At 37.3% G+C, this 19,133-nt stretch overlaps 1 protein-coding gene across 1 annotated transcript in view; it reads left to right on the forward strand.

Moving 5' to 3' along the window:
* The window catches only part of tmtc2a (transmembrane O-mannosyltransferase targeting cadherins 2a), a 518,416-nt gene that overhangs the window by 433,212 nt on the left and 66,071 nt on the right, over positions 1 to 19,133 (forward strand). Inside the window, exon 10 of the mRNA XM_028817226.2 lies at positions 773 to 887. Within this exon, the coding sequence (XP_028673059.1) occupies positions 773 to 887 (115 nt within the window). The remainder of the gene's footprint in view (positions 1 to 772; positions 888 to 19,133) is intronic.

The raw sequence follows: 19,133 nt of genomic DNA on the forward strand, positions 1-19,133 counted from the left end.
ATGCCGGCGAAAGAAGAGAAGAAGCAGGCCGCTAGGGTGGAGAAAAGAAGAGCTGCTCAGGAAGCAGTAAGCACATCAACCTCTCAGCAAACGAATGCTAAACGTACAGAGACAATGTATGAAAACTATGAATGCTCAAGTCAAGTGTATTCACTGCACATTATCGTGCACTGCACCGTTACTGGTGTGTGTAATAATACATGTCAGTATGGGTCCTCAGGTATTGTTGACAATGGATTTTAATTCATTAAGGGAAATTCTGACTGTATTTTGGTAATATCAGTTTAATTCAGGATGCCCCCTTTGTAGTATTCTTAGAAAGATGGATCCGAAATCTTAACTATAATTCTACACAATTTAATTTAAATGTTTTGTGTTAATGTGTTTATGGTGAAGTGCCTGCTTGCAGATTTGTGTTTGACTCCGAATATAGCTGTGCACAGGACATTCTTTTAAGATACTGTACAAAAATGCTAGATGTAAAATAATAATAATGAGGACAGCAAGGCAAAGTTGTCAAGTGGATGGCATTATGAAAACTTGCTGGTTTCTGTTTTATACTTGTACAGTATGTGTCTTCTATTTGATAGCCAAAATAAATGTAAGTTTAGTTTCTTACATTTCAGCAAATTATTTTGCGGTTCCCAGACTTAAAATAGGTCATTAACTCACTCAGCCAAAGAAAACACAGTCTGCTCATATCTATCTCTACGCACCACCTTCACAGCCCTTGAAACGACAATCTCTCCCTCTCTCTCTTTGTGACCTCCAGGTCAGTTTTTACTGGAAGATTCCCGTTTTCTTGAAGCAGCTGAGATGGCAGAGAAGGCTGCACAACTTGACAGCATGGAGTTTGATGTGGTCTTTAACGCAGCCCATATGCTCAGGTTGGTAATTTTACTGTGATGTTCATGTTTCCAAATGATAGCATTTTGAATAGCTTGGTTTAATACTGATGAGTCTTTATTAGGTCTGGTAAAAAAAATGTAACTGTAACTATAATTTTTGTAACAATAATAAAACAATGTCATTTGATTCTTTCCTCATAACTACCACCCCACCAACCTAAAATGAGTCTATCAGTGCTACTCCAGACCTGTTATGTCCCATTGTAATGTGGAGACCACAACTACTCACAATATTCTGAGCTAGCCTTTTTAAATGTTCTATGTGCTGTATGGTAGTAATGTGATAAGCACAACTTGACTCTTAAGTTATTTTCATAATATAAATGCTTCAGCTCTAATTCTCCACAAATTATTTAATTGCCTTTTATATTTTTACTTACAATGTGTAAAAAAATGGTTTTTTATGTTTATATCAATGTTTTATATCCCAGCTAAATCTGAATTGTGGTCAAGTAAACTGTTAGGAATTTGTCAGTTCACTTTGTTCAATTTAATGTGCAGATATGACCAACTTTAAGCCATCTTGGTTGGTTCTACTGCCATCTGAAAAACCAAACCTGCTGCACAGTTTCATAATTAGCCTGTCTTTCAAAAGTTGTAAATTTGTGGGACGTCTCTGTGAAAACCAAACACACAGGCAAATGTGAATTTTACAATCATGCCACCTTTCTTTTTCATGACTTTTTTGCCTTAAAGATATTTGTTCAATTCTCTGTTTTTCTGGGGTTTTATTTTGCAACTGCAAAGGTCAGCATCATTACTTTTAAATACATTATACTATAAGAGGTATACAGTATGATGATTTCTAAAAAGTACTTATGGATCAGAATATATAATATGTTGCTTTGGTAATGTACATGGAAATGTTCTTTGAAAGTTAGCTAGTCTTTCAAAACGGAACATACAGAGCCATCAAAAAAGTCCACTTGATATGAAAATGTCATTTGTAAGTATTTATCAACATTTGGTTATGTTTTCTATGAAATCAGCTAAAGATTTAAATATATAATGTTATCCTTTGATGAGTCTCGGGGTAACAATTTTTTTGTTATTGTTAGACATCTAGCGTGGATGCCTGATACTACATTAGCACAATAATAGGGAGAGAATAGTGGTAGGTTGTACTTTTATTTTTTGCAGAAAAACTTTCAAAGCTTTGTAAAATATATATATATATACAGTGACCTGTAGGGGGCACTCAGCTTCCCAAACCTGACAAAAAAAGACGCGCAGGACACCAGTTCAGCTGCACAACTTTATTTTTCTTGTGGGAAACACTTTCCCACCATTTCCCACCTGCCCAGCACAGTGTACAGTCCAAAGCACAATAAAACACTAAGCCCTTTGCCTTCTCTCCTCTTCTCTCTTTTTTTTCTCTCTCTTTCTGCCTTCACTGTTCCTCTGGCAAGCGTCGTCCTCTCCCTCCCAAAGTGCTCCAGGTGTCCCGTTGTCTCCTTCCAGCAGCACTTCCAGGTGTGGCCGAAGTCTTGCAATAAAGTGCTCAGCAGTTCCTATAGCACCCCCCTGGTGGCACCCATGGGACCCAAAAGGGCTGTACCAATCTCCCATGAAGCCCCCAGGGGCTGCCCTCTAGAGTTCTGCAGGGGATCCTGGCCCATCCATTGCAGACACGTTTGCCACAATATATGTGTAGTATATTGTGTAATGTTAAATAAGTAATATATATCCACTGTCCTGTCCTGAAAATAAAAACAACTTTCCTTTTTCACATGCATTCCTGCTCTTTATAGCTATCTAGCCTCAAAACCAGCCACCTATACAAAGATTTCAGAGCAGCCTGAGAACTACTTCTGCTATACAATGTTTCAAGGCCACTTGTCCATCATGATCTCCTGGCTCTGTATGACTATTTGCGCTTTTGTTTAAGGAGTAGGCGCCCATGAGAAGGAGTGGCTTAACTCTATACTTCTGAGTTTCATCTGACACTATCATGTGCTATGTTAGGTTTTGCTGGAACAAGATTGTGTTGGTGTTCTACAACTTCCCCATGACACACTTCTTGGTCTAATTCAGCCCAACAGTTATAGTCCAAGGCACCCTGTATAGTTACCTTGTTGATCAACTCTTAGTGGTGCCAATTTACTTCTACAGATTTCAGGCAGCCCTTATCCTATTTACCACTTTATTGTCCATTCTTCTTCTGGAAGACTCGTGCTAGCTAAGCAGCCTGTTAAAATATTTAAAAATACATTCAATAATTACTCTTTTGTTAGTTTTGTATACAATATTTATTTAATATACAATAGATTTAGTTTTATCGTTCTTACCAGTTAATTCCTAAACTATAATCAGTTTTCTACTGGCACATGAACCAGCATTTCAGGCAAATTTAATAATGCAAAGTTACAGTTAATTCAGTTAATTTAACTGATTAAGCAATAACTAATAACTAATTATGAGTTACCATCTTGGTAGCATTTAGAAATCCATAGATGCCCTGTTAGGTTATATAGTCTGTGACCTTTTAGATTTCTACATATTGAGTTCTTTTGAATTTGCCATTATGTATGGCATGTAATATTATATGCTGCCATCACTGAAAAGAGAACATCTGGAGTATCTTTTTTGAATGCGCCCACCCGAGTTTGACTTTCATGGAATGAGGGTTCATTCTGCTCCCGCGGCTGCAGACTTTTGTAAATGTACACCCTTAAACACAAAAAATACCTGGGATGCCTTCAGTTGTTCTTACTCCAGTTTCACTTCTCCTATTCTGTTTTTCCAAAAGGTTCTTTTAGCCACTAAAGAGTATCCCTTTCAATTCCTGCCCAGGCCTTGTCACAACTACTTTGCTCTTCCATTTACACTGTGGCCAGATGAGTGCCTGGGTTTCATGGTGTTAAATCTCCCTGACATCATCTGCTTGATAGAGCAGACATTGCCACCTCACTGTACAAAGACCCTTTTATAATTTTGATTTTTCATATATCTTACATTGTACAGTACATAAAAATGAAAATCCAAAGTAAATAATACAAGAAATAAAAGATGGTTATAAAAATGAAGAGAACAAATATATATACACAGTATATACGTGTGTGTATACAAACATGGTTGCAAGACACATTTACTATTGTAGTATTTATTCTATAGCTTCAATAGAGCAACATTTGTTCCTTCAGTTAGGTTAGGTGAGAGTCAAAAAAAATGTGTGAAAACTAAAACTTTATGAAAGATATAACTGAGGATAACAAGCTTGAAAACATAATTTTCAAATATTTGCTCCATCAACTATATGCTTAGTTTTATTAATATGCTTGCATTTAAAATAATCAAGCAGAAAATATTTATGAGGAAATCTTGAACTTTCAGGTCTCTAGGTTGCGCAAATCTCCTCAGTATAGGGCTTGACACGCTAGAATTTCATAATCCACGAAGCACCTTCAGTACCACTCATAGATTTTTTTCTTTTGTTTTCCCCCCATCTTGTAAAAGCCTGGTTCCTGAAACATAATGGGTGCACATTGTATATCATCTTGTTTTCTTTTAATAATCCTCTTTGGATTTCTGAATGATTTTTGATCATTGTACCCATTAATTATTATAAAATATATTTTCTCCCCTTCTATTCTTTAGTTTTGCTATATGCAGTGAATTTAGAAAGTATTGACACCTCTTCACTTTTTCACATTTTGTTATGTTGCAGCCTTGTGCCAAAATTATTTCATTTTTTTCCTCACATCAAGCAACACTCAATACCACAGAATGACAAAATGAAAACAGCATTTTAGTAACTTTTTGCAATTTCATCTACTACTAGGGGGTTCCCCCCGCTCACTTTGCTTGCCAACCCCCCTGGCCTGCACTAGGTGCCAGCCACTTTGCGTCTCTGCCGCTTGGGGGGCTGAACACACCCCAAGGAGACGCGGTCGCTCCTGCAAAACCCCCTCTTAAACGGTGATACAATGGGAAACAAATACAGTTTTTTTTTTTTAACCTCCTCTTTGCTCGATCAGCTGCTGGCTTGCTGCTGCTGCTGTGCCGCGTGATCTGCATGTAGCGCTTCAAACATTTAAAAGCCTGTACAGCAGCTGTCCTACTCTTTGTGTTTTATTTCCGGCCCCGGGCATGGTTAAATCTTTTGGCACAAAGTCTCGACTCGCTGGATGTGAGTTCTTGATATTTTTTAGTTTATAATTTAAAAATGGAATAAGAATCTGAAAATCTAACAACATCGCATTAAAGTTTGATAAATTCTGAAAAGAATGATACCAAACGTATCTATGTAGCTTTTAAAATAAGCCCAATTTAAAGCATGACAAAAAAACATGACATAAAACTGTCACATAAAATCGTTACACAAAATCGTTGCACTTTTAGGCTTAGGATTTTATATATAGAGAGTAGATATAATAAAACACTAAGGTCTGTGTGTGTCTTGTCTTTTAGAGCAATATGATTGGCCACTATGGCTTTGGTATTGGTCAGTTTGGCTGGTGACGTGATTAAAAGGGGAAATGCCAGAGTTAAACATACATGAAGGAAAAATGGCACAGGAGACAGGCTGAGGGAGTCACCTTCAAAGACAGGAAGTATTAAAGCAGAAAGAAGAGTAAAAAGATGGCTCAAAAATTATGACAGAGTATGAAAAGCAGGCTTTACGGTAACACACTCGAGAGAGGAAGTACCAGCAAAGAGAGATTCAGACACACATGGATACGGAGGAAAGGCAGTGAAGGTACACATAGGACAAGAGATATGAAATATTTTTAAATGATTCTATTACTTGTCCTCGACAGGTAGCATGGCTAGTTAAAAATAAAAAACTGAAATCTCACATTGATACAAGTATTCAGTACTCAGTACTTCATTGAAGCACCTATGGCAGTGACTACAGCCTGAAGTCTTCTTGGGTATAATGCAACAAGCTTTGCACACCTGGATTTTGGGTATTTTTCTGCCATTCTTCCCTGCAGATCCTTTCAGGTTGTCAGGTTGAATGTAGTCCAGATCTATCCAGAGATATTTGACAGTGTTCAAGATTTCGGCTGGAAAACTCCAGGACATTGCCAGAGTTGTTTCTAAGTCACTCCTGTGTTGTCTTTGCTTTGTGCTTAGGGTCGTTGTTCTCTTATATGGAAAACCTTCAATCCAGTCTAATGTCCAGGTTTTCATTAAGGATCTCTTTGTATTTTCCTCCATTTATCTTTTCCTTAACTTTGACTAGTCTCCAAGTCCCTGCAACTGAAAAACAACTCCACAGTGTAATGCTGCTAACACCGTGTTTCAACGTTGGAATGGTATTGCTTAAGTGATGAACAGTGTCTGGTTTCTTCTAGACATGACACTAATCTTGGTTTCTATAGATATGTTGTTTCTCACAGTCTGAGAGTCCTTTAAGTGCCCTTTTGCAAACTCCAAGCAGACTTTCATGTGTCTTTTACTGGGTATGACAGGCTTTATGGGTACTCTGTCATAAAGCACCGATTGGCAGAGTATTGCTGTAATGGTTGTCTTTCTGGAAGCCTCTCCCATCTCCAAATAGGTTCTCTGTAGCTCAAACAGAATGTCCATCAGGTTTTTGGCCATCTCTCTTATCATGGCCCTTTTCCTTCAGTTGCTCAGTTTATCTGGGTGGCCAGCTCTGCTCAGTTTATCTGGGTGGCCAGCTCTAAGAAGAGTCATGGTTGTTCCAAGCTTCTTTCATTTAAAGATTATGAAGGCAGCTGTGCTGTGGGAAACCTTCTATGCTGCAGGAACTTTTTTTATAGCCTTCCCCATACCTGTGCTTCTACACCAGGGGTGGGCAAAGTCAGTCCTGGAGGGCCGCAGTGGTTGCAGGTTTTTGTTCCAACCCAGTTGCTTAATTATTAATTATTAATTTAATTAAACCAAATAGTACATAATAAATACATACAGGTGTAAAATGAAAGCAAGCTAAATTGAGGATTTTTGGTTTCTTTTGTCATTTGAATCTTATTGCTAATAAGGAGCCATTAAAAATCGAGAATACAGCAGTTAAAGCCTAAAATAAGCAATAAGGTTCAAAATCCTAACGAGTGACACAATAAAAATGAAGCAGAAGTGTCACTTCAGCAATAAGGGCTTCTTATTAAGCAATTGGGTTGGAACAAAAGCCTGCAGCTACTGCGGCCCTCCAAGAACAACTTTGCCCACCCCTGCTCTACACAGTCCTGTTTTTAATCTCTTTAGGCAATTCCTTCGACCTCAAGACATGGTTTTTCCTCTGATACACATTGCCAACTGTTGGACCTTTTATACACAAATGTCTGCCTTTCTAAACCATGTTCAATGAATTGCCCACAGGTGATCTCCAAACAAGATGTACAAACATTTTAACAATGACCAATTAGATGGGGTGCGTCTGAGCCAATTTTCAAGTTTCATAGTCAAAGGGTTTGAATAACTCGTGTCAATGTGATATTTCAGTTTGGTTTTTTTTTTTGATAAATTTGTAGAAAATTCTAAAATCCAGTTTTCATTTTGACATTCTGGGGAATTGAGTGTTGCTTGATGAAGGATAAAATTAATTTAAACAACTTTAGCACAAGGCTGTAACAGCAACATATGAAAAATTTGAAGAGGTCTGAATATGTTCTGAATCCTCTTTATATACCTAGGGTGAAACCCTATTTAAATATCTTTTTTCTAATTTTTACTAAATTATCATCAGTCTTGAGGTATTATTAGCTGCTCATATATTTACCTTTTCAACAACATTCATTTTAGTCATCTTTAGCTGAGCAAGGCCCTTAACCTGCAATTGCTCCATTCTGGGTATGACGTTAACCTACATCCAGCCCTGCAAGTAGGCCCTCCAACCTGCAGGGAGAAACTTGGGGGTTTGTGGCAGCCTAATCTGGGACCCTGAGGTGGTTTGTCATGTGGTATATCAGTGCATGCTCCTAACCTCTCTCTATCTGCCCTGTCTTGGACATCTATTGTCAAGTTGATTTTCAACATATAGTATACTAATGTCTAAATGAGTGCTTATTTATTTTCTTCACTTATACCAGTTTTGGGATTTTTATTTATTTTTATTTTTTATACAATTCCTTGGAATTCCTAAAACTAGAAATCTTTAAATGAACGATATTACGAGACAAAAGTCTTTTTAAAAACAGGAAGGAGGCGCTGTGATTAATGGGGTTAAGATATTGCCACTTTAGATAGCTCAAACTTGAAAAGCAAAGTATGTGAAGGCTGCTATGATTAAGATTGAGTTACTGTTGGCTCTGTTAGCTTGATATACATTTATGTGCTTTTCAGCACTTAATGCATAGAAGCTTAAAATAATCAAAATGAAAGTATAAATGTATGTATTTTTTTTACTTATTTTATTAATTGCATTACACTGAATTAGACACAGAACAAACAGATCCACAGTTCACCAAAAATAATCTTACGGTATACTTATTTGAATTAAATAAGTATAATACTACAAAATGTAAAACTTTTCCATGCCAAACAAACAGCACATCATACAAGCACTGTTTCAGCAAAGTGTTATTTATTGCAAGCCCTTAAACCAGAAAGGCTGATGTCCTAGCAAGGAAATATTCATCATTATTGCAAGATATTAGTCAAAACCTTCGAAAGAGTATAGAAAATGTTTGAGAGTCAAGGATATACTTCAGGCGGGGTCATCCCTACCAGATTAATACTGGTGTGCCAGCAGCCTTAAATAAACGCAATCTGTACTCTCTTGTAAGTTCCTGACAGCAGGGCAAAGAGCACCCTGGAGTTTAAATCTGATGAAGGAGAAGCTTTAAAGGATTTTGAAAACTCTTTTTTTAATGGATTGATCACTCTCTCTAGCCAATTTTTTATAAAATCTCTCTTTTTTTTTAAGAGAAAATATTTGATGGATTACGCTACCTCCCTCTGTCTAGAAGTTCCTTTAATTTATTTTGGTTTGCTGTCCAATTAATCTCTTTCCCTTTCTCTTTGCCTTTAGAAACCCTAAAGAGAACTTTACAACAGATTGCATGCAGGGCATACAGCTGCCAAGCTAACTTTGTGCCAGTTTGGCTGGAGATCTCCGCCTTGGATTCCAGTCATTTTGGCTTGCAGTATGTTTCTATATTAGCCATTCCCTGTAAGGATCAGACAATGAAACTAACTTTTGTCAGCCACACTTAATGCTGTAAATCCTTTATCCACTGTAGAGCCTTAAACAGAAAAATGCGGTCAAACTTAGTGGCAGGCAGCATCTTGTTTTTTGAGCACAGCTGGATTACATTCTAAACCAGAAGGCTTCTTTTTTATAATTTAAATCAGGCTAGCGCTTAGGAACTCTGCAGACTACAGTATGTGGATGTAATTATGATTATAAAATGAAAGGATGCTGGTTTGCTTTTTAAACACTGTTTCAGAAGCCAAAGCTATTCTGAACTTGGTAGCGGATACACTGTAAGGAAATTTCCAAGTGATACATACTAACCTGTGTTTTTACTGTATGCCTGAGTATCACATTCTGCCATTTTTTATATGTAATAGTAACATAAAAGGAAAAATAGGCATAACTTTTGCAGAGTGATTTTTAAAATAAAATTTTCATTTGCAGTGAAAAAATAGTTTACAGAGATATCTTTAAGTAGTTAGTGCTGGTGTCTCCAGCATGTTAAAGTAGTTTGCAAGACAAAATGCCAGAAGACAAATGACAGCTTAGGAGACAGATAATTAAAAAGAGGAAAGGTTAAATCGTGGTCTAAGGACTGGCAGAAAATCATAATACTAGGAAAAGTCAATATGTTTGTCAAAGCCTAATGTGCAAAGCAGAAGTCAGAGACAAAAAGAAAAAAAAAACAGGCAGTGTTCCCCACAATAAATACAATTCTTAGTCTTAGCTACAGTATGCTGTAAGTCAGTGTGTGTGTGTATTTTTTTTTTTTAAGAATGAATCCCAAAATAAATGTTCACACGCCATGCATACATGACTAGCAACAGGCATCATTGCCATAAACTACGTGGCCACAGTCGTGAAAAGACGTCTACTAGAAAAAAAATGACTCTGTGAATATGTCATCCATCCATCCATTATCCAACCCGCTCATACAAATAATAATGAAAGCATTCAAAAACACACATACTAACATGGCACATTCGTAATCCAGAAAAATTGTATGCACATAAAAACATAAATTTAAAATACAGGGGACCGGGCTCTATTCCTAGATTTTGCCTGTTCTCCCCATTTTTTTCCTCCTGGTATTCCAGTTTTCCTTCTGCATCCTATGACATTGTGATCTGTAGTGACAGTAGGGAGCAGGTTGAGAAAACCCCGGAGAGGTGGAGATATGCTGTAGAGAGGAGAGGAATGAAGGTCAGTAGGAACAAGACAGAATACATGTATGTAAATGAGAGGGAGGTCAGTGGAATGGTGAGGATGCAGGGAGTAGAGTTGGCAAAGGTGGATGAGTTTAAATATTTGGGATCAACAGTACAAAGTAATGGGGATTGTGGAAGAGAGGTGAAAAAGAGAGTGGTGACCCCTAACAGGAGCAGCTGAAAGAAGAAGAAGAAAGAAGATCCTAAAGACAAGTGAGATTTTAGGTTAACTGCCAGTTAGCCTGGGATGGGTACTGTATGTGCAGGAGCCTTTTTTACAATTGTTTGCTGTGCTATCAGGGTTAGTTCCTGCCTAATGTCTGATGCTACTGAGTTGGACTGTGTTAACTGCAACTCAACCCTTAACTGGTCAAAGGAACATACACTCTAGTTTATGTACTGCAAAAATGCATCTATTTATTCTTCTGTAACAAGACCTTAACAAAGGTTCCTTTTGATCTTCCTAACACTTATTAAAACATCAGTAGATGAGTTATTCACCTCTATGCAGTGTGCCGTATTGACTTGATGGTAAAATGACTTGTTAATATGAAGGATTCACAAGTCTTATACTAAATATATAACAATAAGAGAAATGTCTCTCAGTTAAGCCACCTCAGACCACTCTAAAGTGAAGTTCTCTTATTAGGTCCACATTGCAGAGCCGAATGAACACTTTGCTGATCCTTTGTAAGTGTTATGAAGACCCAAAGAAGTGTTTATTAAGATCTTGTTACATAAGAGTAACTGAGTAATAGATGTAGTTTTGCAATACCTAAAGTGAAGTAATAAAAGGAATGCAATAAAAGGATCTTTAAGTAGGTCATATTATGTAACTTGTACAGGACCAGACAGAAGATCAGGACTGGAATTTTCAAATCCAGATCTCGCTAGACTTGACTGTGCTTCTAATAGGTTTCAAGTGTTACTGTATATTAAACATTCAATGTGCTCTCAACCTTGTGCACCCAATACTTTGTAAAATAAAATTAAATTAAATTTTAGTTCAAGTTTTCAATCCTGCTCAGTTATATACAATTACAGTATATGAAAATTCAGTGTTTTTTAAATATCAGGGTATAACTAGCTACATTTCTAATTGATCTTGATGAAGTAAGGATGCACTTACTATTGCACACATGGTTTTTGCATGTTGACTTTACTAAAACTCTGTTGCTTGTTGCGTGTCATTTGAGGTTAGATTTATGAAATTTTAGGACTTGTTAAAGACCGGATGGGCTTTAGTTATTCCTTGACATGTAAAACCATAGACGTGAAAAAGGTTTTTCCGTTTACACCTGACTGCATTACCTTTCCTATCAAAAATAAATATATTAATAGCTAACTCACTGACTGTAGATAAAATACTACACTGCAGAAAATGCATATGTAAAAACTAGACAAAAAAAAAACTTCAAATGGGAGTTGCTTGCTATTATTTAGCAAAAGATTCTGCCAATGGGGTAAGCAAAATTTACTTGACAACATTTCTTAAAGTAAGCTAATTAATCAAAAATACAATTTTATTGATAAGTCAATGATTCTTACAATAAGGAAAACAAGATTTAATGTCAAGATATAAATACTTTTCACTTGCTTAGATTTCATTTTTTGCAGTGTACTTCTGAAAATAGATCCATTTAATTTTTTCACCCCACTTATTCCAATACAGGGTGATTACAAAGAGGCAAAGCCCATGTCCAAGACAGCAGTGGTGTGCCAGTTCATTGCAGAGAACACTCACAATCATTCATATAGGGCTAGTTTAGAGTTATCAACTAACCATTCCTGCAAGCTTTTGCAATGTGGAAGAAAGCTGCAATTTTCTCCAAATATTGAAACTCAGTCCTTGAAACTCTGAGGCAGTAGCAGTGACTAGTACAAAAATGAGCCAAGCTGACAATTAATGAATTTGAATTAAATCAGATAGATAATCCACATATGGAACCATTTAATGAACCCTCTTAATCCAGGTTTAGGGGTATGGGAGTAACAGGGGCTAACCCAGAAGAATCTCATACAATGTAATTAGCATCCTGGACAGGATGTGTAGCAGAAAACTTTCATGTACCTTGATTTTTAGTCTAGTAAGCTTTTCAGTTATATTGCTTTTTGTCTAACTGCTCTAAGCAGGATGAGTTCATCCTAGTATGCGGACCCTCATCGAGCCCCTGACTTTCAGATGAAGTAACAACTATTTCTCTATGTAACCTAATACAGGATGATTTAAGAACTCATATATGGACCTATTTATATTAGATTAACATGTTATCAGTTTTATGCTAAATATTGTCTTATATATTACCACACTATAAATGCTTTGTCTAGCAAAGGACTGTTAGCGCACCAATGATTATATACAAGACTGACACATCTTCTAGGGGTGCTTCAAAGGCATCTTTGTTAAATAAATTTATTTTACTTTTTATTGCTGGAGTCTGAAGAAACTTTAATTAAAGTGTGCAGAAGTAGTTCCAGGACAATAATTTTCCCCAATCAGGTGCCACGCCATGGCAGGTCACACTCACATTTATTCAAATCAGGAGAATGTAAAACCAATCGACATATCTTTTGGATTTGTGAGGAATCCCACAAAGATGCATTCTGCATAGACATTATTTGGAATTGAAATCACACCAGGTCTCTGCAACATTGCCAACATCTGAAAATAATTCCAAAAATACAAAATAGAAATTGTAAATCTGCCATTTGCTTCTTACTCAGCCTGACTAGGTAAAGATTTTAGAATTTTTTTTTAAAAGTTACGTGCTTCCAAACCACCAAGTATAATTATCAGAGGAGCATCCATCCATCCATCCTTCAATGCCATTGTCTAACCTGCATATGCAGTTCAGGTTAGTGGGAAGTCACTGTCTAATCGACAGCATTAGCTAATCCATCTCAGAAGAAGCTGGACTCAGAAATTTTGGGGGCCAATTTAGTGTGATCAGTTGACCTGACATGAACATCTGAAGCATGTAGGAAGAAAAAATCCATCCAAAGAAAGGAAAAGTGAGCTTGTATTTTGTAGCTTGAGAAATGATCTTGTATCAAGTGGGCTTGAATTTGATTTGAGGACCTTGAAATTCAAAAAGAGCATATAGCATTTGCATATCCTGAAATCTTCAAAAGAGGTCAAATAACTTACCATGTCATACACAATATTCTCCCTTATTCATTTAGTGTAACTACCACTGGCTTCATGCTTTACAGGGTAGTATCAAAATGGCTAATGTTAAAATTAGGATGATGAATGGGGCCAACAGCAAATTGAAATGTCAAAATGACAATTTTAAAATTTCTCATCAAGTTAAATGGAAGGTCATTGTAGTTTTATTCAGTCATACAACCTAATTTTAACTCTGGTCAGTAATAGAACAATTTAAGCATGTGAAATTTTGCACTTTGTAATGTCTAAATTGTGCAAAAATATATGTTTTCATTTTTATCTTCCATGCAGTTTCATTTTGAAGATACCCATCTTCAACAATGTGATATAGCATTTATTAAATGCCCTGTGTGCTCTCCAGTGAATAATATTTTTTTTCCAATTTGTTTCTTTATAAACATAGAGACAGGAGTTTCGTGTTTTACATCATCATGTCCTCAATCATTCATTCATTAATCAGCCACATTTTAAAACAATTGCACCACTTAACATAAGGCTTTGTTTTGGGGAGGTGCATTCCAGATTTCTTCTGTGTATCCCACAGGCAGACTCATTTTAAATAAAATATCCTCTCGAAACATTTGTCGAGGGTTTGAAGCCAAGATAAGGCTTTAATTTATTTCCCATTATAGAGATAGGTTGAAAGATGTGCCGTATGCCAGAGACAGAAGCGAATGTAACAAATGCTCAGTGCACCGAGAAAATGCCTTATGTTTGCTTCTTCAGATTACATTTTACTTGTTTCTGTACTGAATGCTGAATTTAGAAAGCAAGTATAAAGTTAGTAAGTAGAAAAGGCATTTTACCTTATAAGTATTAAGCTGTTCATATTATAGGTAATTTATTTACTTATCTTCTTCCCATATGCACAGACCTTGCATTGGACTGATGCCCTGTCCAGGGCTGTTTCCTGCCATGTGTACCATGCTGCCATGATACTATGTGGCCCTAAAATGGATTAGATGTCCTTGAGAAAGGCATGTTATGTTGATTTACACGGACACTTTTGTAAGATGCTTACTGTAAATCAGCACCCACTGGTTGATATTTGAGTATTAATACAATGTTATAATATTTTCATATTTTCTCTAAGGGTGCTCACAAATTTACAGAAGAAAAATATGAATACATGAAAATGTTTGTAATGAGCATATTTTTTTTTACAAGTTATTGTATTTATTTCCTAAGCTAGAGCTAATTCTGGAAGCATTAGGTACAAAGCAGACACCAGTTTTAAATGGGATGCTAATTTAGTACAGAAAAGATAACTCATTGAATTTACAATGTACATGAATATATTGGGTGCTAATGAAGTGGAAAGAATTAAGCAGTAGTTAAACTGGCATGAAATGTGTACATAGAATCAAAGCACTCTAAAACTGTGTCTGGCAAGCAAACTAAGATGGATACAATTCCTGTCTTTTTCAAGTGATATGGAAAAGCACTTTGTTAGAGCGCTAGGATCTTATTCAAGGAGAGAACATTAATTGTTCTTGAGAGTGCAAGGTTAATGATTTCATGTAAAAGTAGGAGCTTGACTGAAAAAATGTATATTTATATTGGTAGCAAATGAAATGTGAGATGTTATCCCTTCAATATAAATGGAAACCAATCAGAGAACCTAAACAGTTTATAGTTACAGCCTTAAAGGCCCCTGCTATTACAACTCTGGATTTCACTTTAGAAAATGGATGTTTATCTGTTCTTAATGCAGTTTGACTGAATAAAAATACATAGAACTATATTTTTTTGATATATATCTAATTATTTTACTAAACATGAAAACCTTGTAAAAATGAAGAGTAGTCAAAGGGAAGTTCTCATTGTAACAATTGTACAGGGATACAGATGATGAAGGGTAAATTATGGTTTAGTAATTAGTATTCTTTTAACATTACTCCACTGCAAAATACATAAAAATGATTAACTTTGTTGTTGAACCACTCATTTAGGGGACTCTTGGATCTGTGCAGGCACCTCATCAAGTAAATAATTAAAAACAAATTACAGTGGAAGTGCGGGAGAGTGAATTATTGCTTAACCCTGTAAGCATGTGTAGCTATAGCCACAGTGAAGGCCAGTGTCCAAATTAGAATGCTTTGGATAAAGGCATCAGTTGCAAATACAGTACTGTACATTTAATTCATTAACAAGTCAGTTAGGTGGAGGTTAGGAGCACATGCTGATACAGCACATTGCCGCACCCACCACATGACAAACCAACTCAGGATCCCTGATTAGGACCCGACTGCAACGTTGAAATGGGTAACACCTCAGCACCACACTAGTTCAGATGGAATGGAACCAGTGTGAGGTTTTTTTATGGTGGCTGGAGTGCCAATTCTGCCACCAACCCCCAGGTTTTTCCCTGCAGGTTGGAGTACCTGCTTGCAGGGCTGGATGCAGATTAACGTCATAGCCAGGACAGAGCCATTGCAGGTTAAGGGCATTGCTCAAGGGCCCAATGAAATAGAGTCACTTTTGGCATTTACAGGATTCGAACCGGCAACCTTGCCAGTGCAAATCCCTAGCCTCAGAGCCACCACTCCACCCCAAGTCAGTTAGTAACACTAAAAATGATTCTGTTTAACTGCACAATAACACCCTTTTATTTTCCTTCTGTTTCTACCACCTTGTTTTATTCATGTGTGTCTTTCACTATAAAGGTGTTGTATTTTTTAATAATACCGTACTTCAAAGATTAACCACTACTGGTAATCACTCCTTACTTAAAGATAAACTACTATTAGTGTTTTTGTGGACATTTAATTTGTTATGTTAATGCTGAAAAATGCAAAGGTCTGCCACATGTTAATTCTCTAATGTAACTTATTGATTAAGAAAGTATTAGTAAGTAAATGATTAACTAAGATAGTGTCTGTACTCAAATGATTATTAAGTGAAACAGCAGCTCCCTTGGTTTTTTTGGTGTGGAATTGGGTGACTAAAATTCAAGGATGAAGATAATTTAAAAATTTTTGACATGATTATGCAAAGCCAGAATCTATCCCAACAGTCTAGTGCACTAGATAAGAACATCCTTAGAAGAAATGTCAAAGCTGCTGGCACTTCTGATACCAGGCTGCAGGTTTATTTATAGGTACCAATCGGCATGTCTATTGAAGTCGTAGCTGGAGAAAATGCATAAAAGCTTGAAGTGCAACATCATTTCTTTGGCTCAGATTTCAACCCAGAGTTCTGAAACTGTGAAGCAACAGTGTTATTGGCTACAGTACTGTACCAGAATAACATATATCAAGAAAAAAATATGTATTTTTTTCCCCATTAATGTATGAAAAAGGGCAACTTTTTCTCCTCAACTGGGTTTAAAAACTGGTCTTTCATTACTTCTGGATGAGTTTTTCAAATGCTTAACCTGTTTGTTTTGCTTCATTCAAAATCTGATTAGCTTAAATCATGCAACATTTTGTGGGGAACTCAGCTCAAAAAGTGATAGCTGACAGGACAAATGCATAAGCCTCACAGTGTAGTAACAGTAAGAGAGAAAAACACAACGGCAATGCAAGTTGGCATGCCAGAGTGAGAAGATGGGCATCACTTATGCCTATTTTGGGTGACAGCTGACAGCAACACCAGTCTTAAGGTGAGGGAAGTATGAACTGACTTGAAACATGTCATGTTTCCCAGAGGGGCAGGTGACCCAGAAGTTGCCAGTGTTGCCTGATCCTTCACAAGCAAGTAAGGCCAAAAAGAGAATACCATGCGTAGCAACAACATTGTTTCTCTAGAGCCACACGGTCCCAGAGGGCAATGCATATGTCTTAACTGTCTCTATAATAACACAAGCATCATGGAAGCTGGCTTGGAGGCCTGAGTTTTAATGGCAACTGAGCAATGAGGAATGCTGGAATAAAAAGGGTATCTCTGGAGTAAATACACTGATCCTAGGTCTTAGCTGGAAATAACCCGGGATTGACCTTAAAGCTACATTATCACCAAAGATCCATTGTCTGGAGTCTAGAGAGAGATAACACAAACACGAAACTGGTAACTAATTAATTAATTCATTCATTAATGAATTACTTTTATATAGCACTTTTCTTAGGCACTCAAAGCACTTTGCATAGACAATGCGGAGCCATTTCAACCACCACCAATGGCTAGGAATGGCTAGTGGTTCAAAGGAAGGCAGAACCCAAGATAAGAGAAACTGAGATAAGAAGAGAAAAGGGGGTGCTATTTTATAGAGGACAAGTGCCTAAACCATCTTATTCAGCAGATGATCCTAAATTGATATAAGGAGCCCCAGAGTTGCAATTTCTATTTTTTTTATTATTTTTCTGTTTCTCACGTTGTTCACCCAACCCCTGCGTACCTACTGTATAAGAAAACATTATGGTCTGTGTGTATGTCCAGTCCATCTGAGCAGTCACTTTGGTGTGATTGGTCAGTTTAGCTACGGTTACACGATCAAAAGTATGAGTCACACTGAGAGTCGCCGTCAAAGACAGGATGTGTAAAGGTGGACAGGAGGTGAGCAAGGCCCCCTGAAATGAGAGAATCTGAGAGGCAGGCTTTACGGGGACACACTCAAGAGAGGTTCAGAAACACAAGTCGCCGAAGGCAAAAAATATCAAATATTCTTTTAAATTTATTCTACTACCTGTAGCGAGGCTAGTATTTACATAAAAAAAATAAACTTTTTATATTTGTATACAGTAAGAAAAGCAGCAGAAGATGTGTGAAGGTATGGGCCAATGTTGTGAATGCCATTTAATGTCAGGTATTTTGCCAAAAAAGAACAAAAAAAAAAGTTAGTGCCAGTGCACTGCCAGGGAGAAATACGTTATGCAGAGGCAATTCCATTATGACTGCCTTCTTCCGATGACTCATTGTTTTAAATAGGTCCCGGGCAGAAGAAGCAAAACTTCCAAAGGTGGAAGAGAAGTCAGGTGTCCTCCAATCTGCAATAGTCAGGTCTGAAGACACAAGAGGGAAAGACATGAGCAACAGTGGCAATCCATGGTCTGAGGTAGAATTAGTGTTAGCATATGAGCCCTGAAGATGCGTGTGTGACAATACTTTAACCGCCACATCATCTGTAACAAAATGTCATATCTGATGGGCCACTTTTGTCACCACTGTTGCTGCCACTTGTTAACAACAACATTTATTTATATGGCACATTTTCAAACAGTGTAGCTCAAAGTGCTTTACAAGATGTCAAAGGGAAAGTTAAAAAAACAAGGCATGTACCTATGTGCTTTAAACAGGATTATGAATGCATAGGATGCTGTCCCTGATTCTGCAGTCAAACTGGGAATGTAAAAGCAGGAGTAACTAATAAAGTGGACAATTCTGCCAATATCACCGTGCTATAGTACCTAGACAGCTATGTACAATCATTGTCAGTCAGTCATTTTTCAACCTCCTAACCATCCTAACACAGGGTCACTGCTGGAGCCAATCCCAGCCTACACAGGGCGCAAGGCAGGAAAAAATCCCGGGTAGGGCGCCAGCCCATGACAGGGCAAACACACACGCACACACCAGGGATAATATAGGATCGCCAATCCACCTAACCTGCATGCCTTTGGACTGGTGGGAGGAAACTGGAGCACCTGGAGGAAACCCACGCAGACACGGGGAGAACATGCAAACTCCATGCAGGGAGGACCCGGGAAGCAAACCCGAGTCTCCTAACTGTGAGGCAGCAGCGCTACCACTGAGCCACCATGCCGCCCTGTACAGTCATTGTAATATACAATATCCTTTATAACAAA

The sequence above is a fragment of the Erpetoichthys calabaricus genome, chromosome 1 (genome assembly GCF_900747795.2).
Source record: "Erpetoichthys calabaricus chromosome 1, fErpCal1.3, whole genome shotgun sequence".
In the NCBI taxonomy this organism is placed as follows: Eukaryota; Metazoa; Chordata; class Cladistia; order Polypteriformes; family Polypteridae; genus Erpetoichthys; species Erpetoichthys calabaricus.